Source organism: Electrona antarctica, assembly GCF_951216825.1.
Source record: "Electrona antarctica genome assembly, chromosome: 2".
NCBI lineage: Eukaryota > Metazoa > Chordata > Actinopteri > Myctophiformes > Myctophidae > Electrona > Electrona antarctica.
In genome coordinates this window covers 19708839-19723445 of record NC_136807.1, presented here as the reverse complement: position 1 = coordinate 19723445, position 14607 = coordinate 19708839, and the positions used below count along the sequence as shown (strand labels likewise).

General features: G+C 44.6%; 1 protein-coding gene across 13 annotated transcripts in view; it reads left to right on the top strand.

The window, feature by feature from the left end:
* Positions 1 to 14607, top strand: part of hspg2 (heparan sulfate proteoglycan 2) — a 106528-nt gene that overhangs the window by 33842 nt on the left and 58079 nt on the right. For 9 of the 13 annotated variants that reach the window (XM_079490075.1, XM_079490074.1, XM_079490083.1 and 6 more), the window contains exons 4-12: positions 2540 to 2599; positions 7202 to 7311; positions 7687 to 7745; positions 8135 to 8307; positions 9237 to 9365; positions 9542 to 9739; positions 9850 to 9969; positions 10471 to 10602; positions 13809 to 13953. In XM_079490075.1, coding sequence (XP_079346201.1) covers positions 2540 to 2599; positions 7202 to 7311; positions 7687 to 7745; positions 8135 to 8307; positions 9237 to 9365; positions 9542 to 9739; positions 9850 to 9969; positions 10471 to 10602; positions 13809 to 13953 — 1126 coding nt within the window. Of the gene's footprint in view, positions 1 to 2539; positions 2600 to 7201; positions 7312 to 7686; positions 7746 to 8134; positions 8308 to 8506; positions 8546 to 9236; positions 9366 to 9541; positions 9740 to 9849; positions 9970 to 10470; positions 10603 to 13808; positions 13954 to 14607 lie in introns of all 13 variants that reach the window. The other 4 variants (XM_079490073.1, XM_079490079.1, XM_079490082.1 and 1 more) reach the window with 3 other exon arrangements.

The window sequence follows — 14607 nt, the reverse complement described above, 5'->3', positions numbered from 1 at the left end:
AACTAAATGTGTTGCCTTGGGGAACTGTTTTCGCCCTGTCTCTTTAGAAAAAATAGTTGAGGCATTTGGGCCCTTCATTGACAGAGAATATTTAGTTTGTAATTAGTTTTTTTCTTGTGTCAATGCCAAATACATGTGTTGTAACTGATATCTAGGCTTATTGATGACCTTTTACCAAAACAAAGCAAGGCTGCAATGAGAAGGGGACATCTTTCCGTACAGATAGCTGAACAAAAGACAATGAATATTGTATCATGAAAACTGAAAACTCTGAGTTTGTGAAAGAATGCAATTATTGGCTTCTTTGGCTGTGTGCACATGCCCAATTCAGTCAGTTTCCCCCTGATCTATGCGTTTATTTCAAGTTGCTCAGTGGCGTTTTGAAGCATCCAGAAGAACGGTCTACTTCCGTAGTGCAAACGAGCACTCAATGTTAAACCCCAGCTGCAGCTACGGGGTTTCATCGTCATAAATCCACGTGACCACCTGCAGTTCACGCTCTAACCAGTAGGGCTGAGTGCTTCAACATTGGAGAGCCTCCCTGGGGGCTTGGTTTATTTGGATAAAGCTCCACGGTTGGCGGGTGGCTTCCTGGGAGTGTTCCGTATGATAGCAATAATACCTCTCCTGGGATTCGTTAAGCCGTTAACTCTCTTGACCCTGCTGAATGAAACTTTGATGATTCATGATGCCACACGTGAACTCAGTGGATTTGACTTGCTACTTACGGATGACCTCACCATCTGGACACTCCATAACATTCTTTTTTACGTTTTTCAACAGACACATAGAAGTGTCCCTTTCAGCTCCCTGTCTATTCAGTCTGTTGTACTTTGTTTCAGTGAATGGACCAGCCCATAAAAAAGCTCTCCCCCGCCCCATTTCCCTGCCATGGCCTTCGATACTGACAAGGATCTCTGAAGACTTTGAAGTTGCAGATGCTTCATTAGCACTAATTAGGTTGGGTCACTGACTGCTCATGTAAAACCTCAGAATGTTTGGGGAGGGGAAATATTCTGACCCACTCTTTTCAGTTTCCTCGCTGACATTCTTTTAAATCTTTTTTTCATGTCTTTATTTATCAACTGTGTCTGGATTTAGTACAACCTCCTCAAGTATCTACTCTTGACCTAAATATATCAGTTTTATACAAACTTACTGTAAACTGTGTGGGGAGTTGTCTACTTGCAAGTACAGCAACGGTATGACAGCGGCGGTATGTTTTTGTGTGTGCAGCTGTAAAACAGCTGGATGCAACACACTCACTTGATTAAGGAGGAGTTGTTGTTTACTGCTGTCTGTTCGAGTTTATGGAGTGGACTTGCGAAGAATGTGGAGTGGAGCCTTTGTCAACACGTATATCCTCACTACAGTGTTAGAGGATTGGATATTCTTTTTGTTTGTTTGTTTGTTTTAGTTTTTCTATTTCCATGACCACTGCATGGCATGCATTGATTAAAGTAGTAATTGTAGTAATCTCACCCTGTGGTTTTCCCGCACAAGGACCCTTTTCTCTTCAACCTTATCTAAGTTTGGCTGAAAGTTCTCCTCCAATGTCTTTTCAGAGCATGGCTTCATGGTACAGCCACTGCAATGGAAGAACGAATGAGTCACCACCAAAGAGAGCATAGGCATTGTTCCCTGTGCCAGTGCAGCTAGTGATGCTTTTGGTATGAAATGGTTAGCATGGTGCTCAGCGTTTTCCATCCAACTTATGGAAAACAGGAAGCCGCTCCTCCCACTAAGGTTGCAAAACCCCCGGGTGGATCTGTCAGAGATGTGATGTGAAGTGCAATTGAGTGGAAGTGTGTTTCGTCTGAAGGATATCCGCAGTCTTCTACTGGCCTAATGAGATCACTCCTATAAGAGATGAATCCATACCCATTCCCCTGGACACTGTCATGGAAACAGACATTGCAATGTTGCTGTATCAGTACAAAAATGTGTACTTCACCCAGAAATATGTTTTTTTTGGGTGAGGTACTTTAAGGCAAACAATCAAGCATTAATAATAATCTCACAACTGTGGATTTGTTGTACATTATATTGCAAACTTGGGATTTGTGGTCAACATTTAAAATCTCTGATGATAATGCCTGCCCAAACATTCTATGCTGATGACCGAAGCAATGATTGATTGTTTGTGTAAACAGGCTCAGATTAGTACACTCCTGGCCTGACATGCATTTAAAGTCTGAACCTTTTTTTCTGATCTGTGCATCTGTTTTGCCACAAACTGCTCTGTTAAGATAATACTTGTAGTCTTTCTAATTGTCCTTTTCTATTTTCTCTCCCTGTGTTTCACTCATTTCCGCTCTCACTTTCCTGAAACTTTAACCTTTTCACACCTGCCTGGCTAACTTGCCTCCACCCCCCTCTCCACCCCACGCCTGGTTCATGTCTCGTCTCTCGCTTCTCTTGTTTGATCCTTGACCTTTGCTTCTGTTTGTAACCCTTCGACCTCTGCACCATGTCTCCCTTCCTTGTCTCTCGCCTCTTGCTCCTTGCGCCTCGCTTTGTCACCACTTGCTCACCATAGCAGGCTGGTTGGATTCTCACTATCTGGGGAACTTACAGAGTCCAGATGAACCCGAGTACAGTAAGTCCCTTCTGTGCTTCCTTATCCCTCTCCTCTCCTGTCCTCTCCTCTCCTGTCCTCTCCTCTCCTGTCCGCTCCTCTACTCTGATACTATACTCTACACTACCCCCTTCTTTTCTCTTTTCTGGCCAGGCGACTTGGCACAAACTCACGTCACCTGTTCTGCTCAGTTATGCACAAGCACTCTCAGATAGCGTTCCAAGGAGAGCCCAGTTAATTCTGGGCTGTTGTTTTTTTCTGTCCGTCTCACATGGTACTCCCAGCGTTGTCTGATGCCAGTGGAAAAATTATGCGGTTGTTCCATTGGAACAACCCCATCTACCACCCAGTGGCAACACTTCCAGTTGAAAACAACATCATTAAGTGATGTGGGAATTTATTCCGCTACCCTGTTTCAGGGGATAGCCGGACAGCAATTTAAAAAAACATTTGATTATAATGTACTTTTACACTGTAATGGGAGTCAATTTCGCCCCCTGCAGATGGCTCGCCCCTATGATATAAACCAAAGTTCTCTCAGTGACCACTGATGGTGGGCGTTATGGCCATTATCCACCCCAGTGTCCCTATTCTGGGCATGTCATTACAGGCAATCATTTGGCAAACTTGTAGATTGGCTATTTTTGGTGAAGAGTTTAGGTGTAGAGGAAAACAAGTACAGACCCCTGGGGCCCCCCTGGCAACAAGGAAATAGGGTTTAAGTCCCAGTGTCCCTTACAAAACAGTGTTTTCTTTATGTTCATGTTGTGTGGTGCGGTGTGGGAGAGCAGAACAAGAGGTGGGGAGAGTCAGCTTAATACTGAGGCCAGGAGTCATTCCCAGGAGCTCCTGAGAGAATAGAAGACTTTTGAGACCTAGCTGTTTGGCTGGCCATCATCAAAAGGGGTTACATAGCAGGGGTCTCCTCTATAAAAGCTGAGGCTGAGAATGTTGCTCCCAGACACAGAGAGAGAGGGAGAGACGGAGAAAGAAAAGCGGGAAAAGGGAGGGAAAGGTCTCATATTTGTGGAGGACCTCGTTTGATGGGGGAAATGTGGTTTGGAGCCTCATTCCTGTCAGTTCTAACTCTGTCTTTGTCTCTCCCGACGGGGTTGGGCGGTGTTGGGACGGTGCCGTAGGCATTGCCTGGGGGGTTGAAGGTCAAACCGAAAGTGGCTGGGCTTTAAAGGCCATGCCGGGCTCACTGCTCAATCAGGTCTTTGTCTTGCTCATAGGCCTCTGTGTGTTTGGAGGGGGGTACGGGGGCTGTTACACAAAGCTGCCACAGTTCTGCCACGCAGCTTTAATAGCTAAATACGTTGGTGAATTAAGAGTTTGGAACGCTATTTCTCGGGGCTTCTCTTCTCTATTCTTGCCGCGCCACCCGTCATGTCTGCACTCGTAGAATTCCATCATACTGGACGCTGGCGGTGGTTGCCCTCCCCCCGAGTGGAAACAGTGATTGGTGTACAGGAGAATTGGGTCTTGGAGCAAAAGGGACTGCTGCTCGTTAGCAGCAGGGCCATGGCCCGGCGTGTTAATCAAAGGAGCCCAGGCCGTTTTGGGCCCTCTTTGCTCCCCGGGCCGTCACGTCAGAGCGGCGAGCTCTGAGAGTCGAGGGGCTGCTCAAGTGATTAGATTATCCACGGGTCAAATGAGCTGCTTTGATGAGGCACTTTGATGTTGCCTGTCTTCTGCTGCCACGACTAGGCCGTGCTTGATTATCCCAGTATTATGACGGTACAACAGGCCGCAGGCGCACGGCTGCAGGCTCGGCTAATAGTTGCAGCTTTGCTGTGCATGTTCACATCACTTGTGTGTTTTTATAGCCAGCGTTCAGTTTACTCTGCCACTAAATGAGGCCTTTCCTTACCAGGAATGGAAGGCGTCTTGGAGGAAGCAACTGGAGCACCCGTCGTGGTGCCAATTCTGTGTGTAATGAAAGGGAATTCAGCTATGTTTTGAGAAGGCACCCGCTGCCGGGCCAAAGTTTTGGCTGTGCAACAATAAGGCCCCCACAGGCCCTTGACACAAGGCCCCAACAGGCCCTTGCCACAATGAAGTCACTGCCTCTGTGGAAAGTGCAATGTGTTCAACTTTTAATTAAGTAGCACCCCGTAAGCATGATAAATGGGTGCTGTCATTGTCCAATGTCCACATGCTCAATGTAATTGAGGGAGAAAAAAGGGGAGAGGAAAGAAATGGAATGATGGGATGTGTGTTTGGTTTTGTGCACGTGCATGTATTAACTTAAGCATGTTTAATGTGCTTGTGTACACTGTGTGTACTGCATGTGTGTGCATTGCTTACACACATGCGCTGTACTCTATCTGTGTGTATTTGGCTGTATCTACTGTGTATGTACGGCATTGCGCGCCCTCAGGATAGGCTCTCATAAAACATGACTCTATAGGCAAGTAGCATCCAACTGTAAGAGACTGTACAAATATTGACTTCCTGGTCAAATCAGAGGCTGGCAAGCCCATTCCAAAAGGGTGTTAGCAGGAGTGTGACAATGGAGCACCCTGTGGGCCTGGGATATTTAAAAGTCAATATGTTATGGTTGTGACAGTGGAATAATAAAGTTTTAATAATAATATTTTGGTTTATTCACATACTATAGTTCTACATGGAGGTCATTGCATTGAGGTCAAAGTAGATTTCTGAAAAGGTTTGTCACTGTGCAATGCATAATGTAAAGTCAAAATATACACAATATGCAGTGTAATAGTGAACAATGTAGTAGTAGGCCTGTAGTATAATAATCAAATCTCAAGACTTTACTTGTATGAGTGTCCATCTGAAATGGTTCCCCATAATAACATGATTGTATACGGCAGACCGAAAGAATAATATTATTGATCATAGTTGCTACTTGCTGCATATGATAATTCAATGATTGATAGCTTCTCTGACATAATCGGTAATGTCCTTGTTTAGTTAACCACACCCATCTGATAGTCAGAGTTAAAACAAACACTAATCATTAATTGCAGCTATTGTTTGACCCGTGTGTGGTTGCAGACTGCCGTGTCTGCCCACAGCTGACCTACTTACTGTATGTGCCGGGGCAGGTTAATCTAGCTGTTGCCTCTGTGCCACATTGATATAATAACCCTCGCTTAAGCCCCTTCCACCTCTGGCCTCCCTGCCTGGCTGATGTGTTTAAACTTGGTGGATGACGAGGGAATGTTGAGGCCCCCTTCGGGCCCTTCCAGAACCATTCACGGAGGATTATTTTTCTCTCCCTCCTCTGGAACCGTGGTACAGAATGCAGACTAGAACTTCCCACTTACCTTCCAAGTCCCTGATGTCATCAGCTTTCCCTCAGGAAATCTGGAACCAAGTAGTGACCCAGCTATTGGATACTCTAGAGTTCACATACTGTGGACCTTAGGGTTTGCATTTGATTAGGGCTTCTGCAGTGCACACTGGCACTTTTGACATGCAAACGTTATCAACATCTGTCTTCACTCATTTGTTGATGTGATTTCTCCTCCATGATATCCTAGGGACAGAGAAAGAGAGAGAGACTGATATTACCAGTAAGACGCCCTGGGTGACGGCAGACTGCTGGGCGAGCGCTGGCGCTTTGGCATTGGGGGTCAGATCAACATATGGAATGAATTCTGTACTGGCCATATAGTATGGAGCGTGTCTTGAGTGTACAGGGTTTGATGAGGTCAGATCAACATAGAGAATGTCAGAACAGGTCAGCTCCATATATGGAGATCTAAGGGTGACAGCCGAGGCAGTGTCTTGAGAGTACAGGGTTTGATGAGGTCTGGCCATATATGGAGCGTGTCTTGAGTGTACAGGATTTGATGAGGGCCCAGGTAGGGCCTGTTGAGAATTCTACTAATAACTTTGGGGTGAGCCCGTGTCTAGAGTTTGAATGGACATGACAGGTATCAGTCAAAGGGAGACATCGAAGAGGAAGGGTGGGGAAGGTCAACATATGGAATGTCAGAACAGGTCAGCTCCATATATGGAGATCTAAGGGTTTGAGGTCAGATGTAGAGTTGCTGGCCGGCTCCATATATGTATAGATCTAGGTGATGATCCAGTCTTCTCTCTGTGTGGCTATCCAGGGTTTGATGAGGTCAGTGTCGTGATCTTCATATATGGAGACGGCCATATATGGTGGTGTGGCATGACACAAGGCGTGACAATGACGGGAAATGCAGGTTTAATATCATGTTCGCGTATGTGGGCGTTGAGTGTGCCTATGTCAGCGTGTCTCTCTTGTTAGAGCATATGTGTGGTGCAAAGCTGCCGTCGTTTGGTTTTAGCGCAGACCACACCACAGATCAGATATGGAAATAGACACCATAATTTGTATGTGGCATGCGGCTCTCTTTTTAGCCACAGCAATGCTCTTCAATTTTCAATTCAAAAAGTATTTTAACCAAAGGGAGCCATTATTCCCCAAACTTTATTTAATCTCGAATCATCTTTAACGGGCCTGCCACTTAATCATGTGGAAAACAGTGCTTAAAAACTGGCTTACAATAATGTTAACGCTGGGACATAATGGGTATTAATTTGTAGCTTGTGGTTGCCCTCGTCTGTTACTGTGTGGTTTGAGCTGACAGCTTCCTCTCCCATTCTCTGTGTTTACAGTCTATTACAGAGCACTAGTCAATTTCACCGACTCCCTGGTCTACGGACCGGAGCTGGAAGACATCTTCTCGCCGGCTTTCATCGAGATCTCTGATGCGGTGGTGGACACGGTAGGCCATTTCCTTTCCCAAAAGACTCCTTAACACCCGCACAGACAGAGCAGCAGCAGATCCTCACTCACACCGTGCTATTCACCATATAAAAAGGAGCCATTTTGTTCTTATGTCACACCCACTTCACCCCACCCCAAATATGACCTAAATGACCACCATGTGAATAGTCCACTCTCACATGCAGCTAGTTGCCATATCATCACCGGTCATGTTAACTGAACGAAATGTTGTATATGAACGAGGATACTTTCACCTTTTACTGACTCATCCATACGATTCATGACTTCCTCGCAGTTGTTTCTAAAACAAATAACCCCCTGGATTAGTTTCCATAAACTCTTCCTCTCTGTGTGTGTCTTTTCTCATCCACAGCTGGAGTCAGAGTACAACAGGATCTCAGGCGTCCAGACGGTCAGCGTGGTCCTCATCAAGTAAGAGAACACAAAGCCTGGAAATCAAACCCTTGTGCTCTGGAAACATTCCAGCTGTGTGCTGCTGCCTTAAATGCCTTTTTATAGTCTTACCCTGGTCAGATGATCCTTTTCTCTCCATTTCCAAACACGGTATGGAGTGTCAGCTCAGCGATGCAGACCTGTACTTAATACTTGAAGTTAGTCAGAGCACATGCAAGAGGATAAATAGACGTTGTTTAATCAGTTATATGTCATTTGATACCAGTGCATTGTGATCCTGATATGGAAATACTCATACACATAAACACTGATCAGTGCAAGATAGTACACTAAGTACAGAGATCATTCCCATCATCATGGACCCCTCCATCCAGAACCTAATTTGATCTGTGCTGCTCTCCTTATAGGAAGATGATAAGAGAGGATGGCGTGGACACGTTCGTGGAGCTGGATGTGGGCTCTGATTACAACAGCAACGACGAGCAGATCCGCAGTGTGCTGTACGGCGTAGTGAAGGAGGGAGCCATCGCTTCCTACGTCACGTCAGTCCAGGGCTTTCAGTTCAGACGGCTGGGAGAAGGTGAGGCCGGCCTATCAGCTCTCCAGCAAAGTGGAAATGTGTTTATTATTTGAGTGCAGCGGACCGTTTTACACAGCTCTGGCTGTGTTATACGATACATTTTCTCAGTTCGGTGTTGCCTGTCTTCTGTCTTCAGCAGTGCATCAGTTTGACAAAGGGGCTATAGGCGGTTTCCTTAACAAGTCTCTGTGATTTTTAGCTCAAGCTCCACCCCCTGTGGAACCTGTTGCGGCGCCAGGTTTGTACGATGCCATGCCTGCTGCACGGTGACTGTAAATACTGGATGGCGCTTTTTGATGGCCTCTACTTTGGACATGTGTCACCAGTGGTCATGTGACCTGAGGAATGTTATGCATGAATGCAGCTTTGTAGAGTAGACAATCTGAATATGGCCAATTACAACATTTGGCTCCACCGTACATTGGCAATAGGATGGGTCTTTGCATGGCATGAGTCTTATTATCAGCTTTTTATTTGGTTGGTGTGTTATTTCATCCACAATGTCCATGCACTTGTAAATATTAGGCAGACTGTTATAGTCTGAGAAACGGCATGCTTTTTATATGTGCTGCAATTCGGTCAGGTTTTTAGATGCAACAGAATAGCTAAAGCAATTAGATGTATGCAAAATTATTGACAACTATCTGCACAGTGTACCAAGATGTTACAGTGAAATATTGAAAGCATAAGTTACTATTCTAATGATTCTAACTCATCAACTATCTAATTATAGTTGTGTCAAGTGTCAACACAGAGCTGACTTAGGGTAATACTAATCCTGGTATTATTCCCCTAATGTGTGCCCACACATTTGCATCATGACACGAGATAAGGTCGCTGCCATATAGTGTCTTGGCTCGCTGGTAGTCTTGGCTTGCATGACTTTGACCCTCGAACCCCATTCCCCTTTGCCCGCATTTTCCCCCCAGTAACCCCCAGCATCAGGCCCTGCATGGCGGATGAGCACAAGTGTGGTGATGGAACATGTATCCTGATGGAATACCTGTGTGACAACAGACCTGATTGCAGAGACATGAGTGATGAGACCAATTGCGGTGGTGAGTAGCTTTGGGTTGGCTGGCAGGCAGTTCGTAAAAAACACGGTCAGCTACAGCATGGAGTCGGCTCAGAATTGCACGTGGAATGATGATGTGTGACCTTTCCGTGTTCTCCCGAAATGATCCCGAAATGCTTTATATGAGAAGGTGGGATGTTAATCTGGGTTCATTTTCAGATGTGCAACGACCAAGTCCGGTCTCCCCCACCTCTCCTGCTGTTGTACCCCCCACCAAGAAGGTTGTACGTCCCCCTGGCCCCCCAGGGCCCTGTAGGGTAGATCAAGCCACCTGTCCGAATGGAGAGTGTATCCCACGCGACTACCTCTGTGATGGAGAAAGGGACTGCAATGATGGCAGTGACGAGTTAAGATGTGGTGAGTATTAAGGACACAAATGTGCACATATGGCATGATGTTGTGGGCATGGACGCGTACACATACCCAGATGTCAACGCACCCATCCACAGCCCTTTATCTATCTACAGGTACTCCCTCACCCTGTGAGCCCAACGAGTTCAAATGTAAAAATGGCCGGTGCGCCCTGAAGCTATGGCGCTGCGATGGAGATAATGACTGCGAGGACAACTCGGATGAAACTGACTGCCGTGAGTCTAAAGTGTTTATCTGGTCTTTGTCAGGTTGTGCCAAACAGAAATAGGCAAGATCAGAAGCTAAGGTCAACCCTGCTTACTCTGTCCGTACTGCTTGAGCATTAGTAGGTGAGGTCAACCCTGCTTACTCTGTCCGTACTGGTTGAGCATTAGTAGGTGAGGTCAACCCTGCTTACTCTGTCCGTACTGGTTGAGCATTAGTAGGTGAGGCAGAAAGGAAATGCATTCCCCCTCCATTAAAATGAGTTATGGCCGAAATTTGTTTTCGCACTGGTGTGAAGGCAACATCAGGGACCTACAAGGGAGGTAATTGCATGCACGCCTAATTAGACCTGGGACACAAGGTGAATGCAATTGACTGGTAGCACAGAGAACCTTGACTCTGAGTAACAAAGCAGTTTGTCTTAATAGGACTAGTATTAGTATTTTACATCATTAAAATGTGTGGCATTATTAAGGCACATTAACCCACATCTCTGTATTCTATCATGACAGCCACAAAGGGCCCTGGTGACACGTGTGCCCCTGAGCAGTTTGTGTGTCTGAGTGATCGCACCTGCATCCCAGCTAGCTACCAGTGTGATGAGGAGCCAGATTGCCCTGACCGCTCTGATGAATATGCCTGCAGTAAGTCAATGCATAAATGCACTGTTTTATTTGACACACACACACACACACACACACACACACACACACACACACACACACACACACACACACACACACACACACACACACACACACACACACACACACACACACACACACACACACACACACACACACTACAACTTCAAGTTTATTGTCACTTGAGCTGTGCTGCACAGCTGATTATGTGGGTGTGTCCCAAGTGAATGTGACACACAAGTCAAACAGTATTCTCCTGTTGGTATTTACTTTAGACATTAGTCTTTAGACTTAATTTGTCCATTGATTGGTACCTCATTAGTATTACATTGAAGTACACGCGTAGTAAAATAACATTTCCAGGTTCTGTCCTTAATCCCCTGATTGTACTAATACTATCTCTCCATTTCTCTGTGTATGTCTCTCTTTTCTCTCTCTCTCTCTCTATCTCTCGCACGCACGCACCCACGCACGCACGCACGCACGCACGCACGCACGCACGCACACACACACACACACACACACACACACACACACACACACACACACACACACACACACACACACACACACGTTCTGCTCCTCAATACAAATGCTTGCATGTGATTTCACTCCCAAAAGACAAACTTTTGAATGCTTACTTCAATCTAATCCACTTTATTTATAAAAACACTTTTAAAACAACAGTGTTGAAACAGTGCTGTACACTAAAGTTAGGGTTAAAATATAACTTGTAGTTATATTATACTTGTAGTAGTTATATGTTGGTAAGGATCTCCACTCTATTCATGTAAATACAGGTACACACTCACAGAACCAACAGAGAGTATAGAAATGTTGGGTGTGAGTGACACACACAACAATTTCATTGCTGTAGAGACCCAAGTCGACACCGCCTTGAACTCATTGCTAAATTAAGCTTCCAGCACAAGGCAGTTAAGGCAGGGTCCATCTGAACTCTGTATAGTTGGAAGAATCCCTCAATAACTCTGTTTCTCTGCTCTGATTATGACTACAAAGGAAACTCCGGCAAGGCAGCAATCTCCACACGGTCACGTATTTGATTCAAACAATTGTTTTACCGCAAGCTTCTTCTTCCACAGAAACATCCTCCAAGGTACTCTGTTGGCTTGCATCTATGTTTTTCTTCACTTCCCTGAGAAGCTGAGGTGTTTCAGCACTCTGCGATCTAGAGTCTAGACAATCTCTAGACATTTTATAACAAGTACTTGCAAAGTGTTACCTGTGGTTCTATCGACTCGGGTATCAAGATGCTCATTCCTTCAGCCAAACAAAAGTATTGATTCTGCTGCCAAAGAGACTGATTGTGCTTCCAGCAAGAACAAAAACAACCAAACTATGTTGTTCAGACTAGGACAACTACAAACAAAAAAGTCTGTTGTTGTTATACTGATTCTTGAGTTCTAGCTGTAATGGTATCTATGGTAATGGTTGCTTTTAGTATAAATTAATGGGAATCCAGCATTCGACAGGTGGGGTTGCACTTGACTTCACTCAACTCTTTGGGCGCTGGGTGGGCGTTTTGCAGAAACCAAAACGTGGAAGCCAAACAAAAAACAAAAACAAATCTGCGCTCCACTTTTTGTTTTCTGCAAAAAGCCCACCCAGTGCTTGGGGCCAGAGTGCCAGACTGGTCTGCAGAAGTCAGAAGAGACGGCCTCGGTACCCAGGCTTTTATTTTCGTTCTCATTCGCCTCAAAAAATTAAAGCCTGGGTGAACGAGACACATTTCCTGGTCTAGGAGTGGGAGTGAACTACAGTCCCATGCACACTGCCTCGCCTTTCATCATGGTTTTTAAAATACAGTTGTGCTGTATCTATTAATTGTAAATGTAAAATGTAAAACTTCTGGTTAGCAGAATTACAACATATACATACACTATATATACATTACAATATCATACAGTAAGAAGCTGATGACACGCCTGCTTTACAAAAACTGGAAGTGAGCGTGGTTCAGGGAGTTTACCTGTCATTAGTGAAAAGTCGTATCAGTTGCCTTCTTCCTTGTGTTCTTGAAATGTTCCCAATGATTACGCTGGGGACCCCCTGGAACCCCCTCTGGGACCACTGGGGGTCGCCGAACCCCATATTGAGAACCTACTAGCTTATGGCTTACCTCTTCTTAGTGTGTGAGCACTTTGTGGTCTTTCCCCAAACAATGCAATATGTTTTTGTGACTGATCTATTAGCATAGTGGCAGAGGTGGCCGAACGGTTTGCGGAGCGGTCTTGATACCGGAAGGTCGCCAGTTCGTATCCCCGGACCGGCACGTTAAAATTACCACCGCTGAAGTGCCCTTGAGCAAGGCATTGAACCACTACCATGAAATGTTCTATGAGCAGGGCCTGGCTGTAAACAAGTATCTGATGCTTAGTCCAGTTACCCTGGGTAAATATAGTAACTTTGCTTTGCTTTACTTTGCATAATGTCTCCTCAGAAGCCATCAAAGTGGGCACTTTTAAGAGCAGAACTGTAACTGAAGCAATCCATTAATGAAGTGACTTGAAGTCTCTGTTTTTTTATATCCTGTTAATGGATAGGTAGATTACGTACATGGCTACTTTGGATCAATATTCATAAATTCAGAGTCAGACTAGTATTATATTATGCAAGTGAATAATTGAATAGCTGAATAACTGAAGCTAGCTTCAAATTATGACTAGGCACGCACGCACCCGCACACACACACACACACACGCGCACGCACGCACGCACGCACGCACGCACGCACGCACGCGCACACACACACACACACACACACACACACACACACACACACACACACACACACACACACACACACACACACAGACAATATTCTTTCTTTCTTACATTTTGCTCTTTGCTCATTCTTTTCTCTCTGCTTCTTTGATTCTCCTGTATAGTCTCCCTCTGAGCTCCTTTGTGCCGTGTGACTAATTTGCTGTGATCCCAGCTCTATTTTCACACATGTGGTCACTGAGACACAGAGCTGTTTGTATTTCATCCAGTGGTGAGAACTGAAATGGAATTGTCCATCCTCGGCACTCAGTTATCTGACTTTCAGACATTTATGAGCCTCACTGAATTGCCAGATGCCATACTCAAAAACATATAGTTTGATGTTTCATCTTTTGCACAATTTGCAAAAGGTTCCATTTGAGGTTGCCATACTGATTTATTGAGTTTTATTTTACATGAAGGTCCTCCCTTGGTGACAAGTCCGCCAGAAGAGTCCGTTCAGGCAGTGCGCGGAGATAGCGTGACTTTCACCTGTCAGGCTGTAGGAGTGCCCACTCCCATCATCACCTGGAGACTCAACTGGGGCCACATCCCTCTTAGTGGAAGGTGGGGTTTTTATCATCTCGTAATGGTCATTATTGAGAAATAAACCCCTGATTCATTTCTCAATAATGAGCATCTCATTGTTCGTTATCCTGCTAATTATATGGCTACCTAAAGGAGACAATAATTAGACAAAATATATAAATATATATATTTTTTATTATTGATTTAAAAAGGATTTCATTGCTTCTGCAAAAGAAAATAGTCTGTTTGATTATTGCATATTCATTGGGCCTATGCAAACACAACACGGCTGGCTCACGAAACTCTTGTCAAACTGTCAAATTAGACAGCGCTGATCAGATACGATTCAGAAAACAAATTAGTGTACTTTTAACTGTAAAGATTAAAGCAAAAACCAAGCACTGCACATTGATATGATCCATAATTTATTGACCAAACAGAATCAAGTATCAAACAATGTATAATCTTTCAAGAGAGGACTTAAGACTTTCATTTTTATTTTGTTTTAAATGATTTGTTCCCGCTTCTTGGATGTTTTTAATGATGTGATGCTTTTTTTTGTTTTTATCTTTTGCATTTGTAGCACTGTAAAGTACGTTATAAATGAAATCCATTATTATGTATTAATGTATTATTCACAAATGTTATGGCACGCATTACCAAACTAGTCATCTTTTAAATGATGAAAAGGGG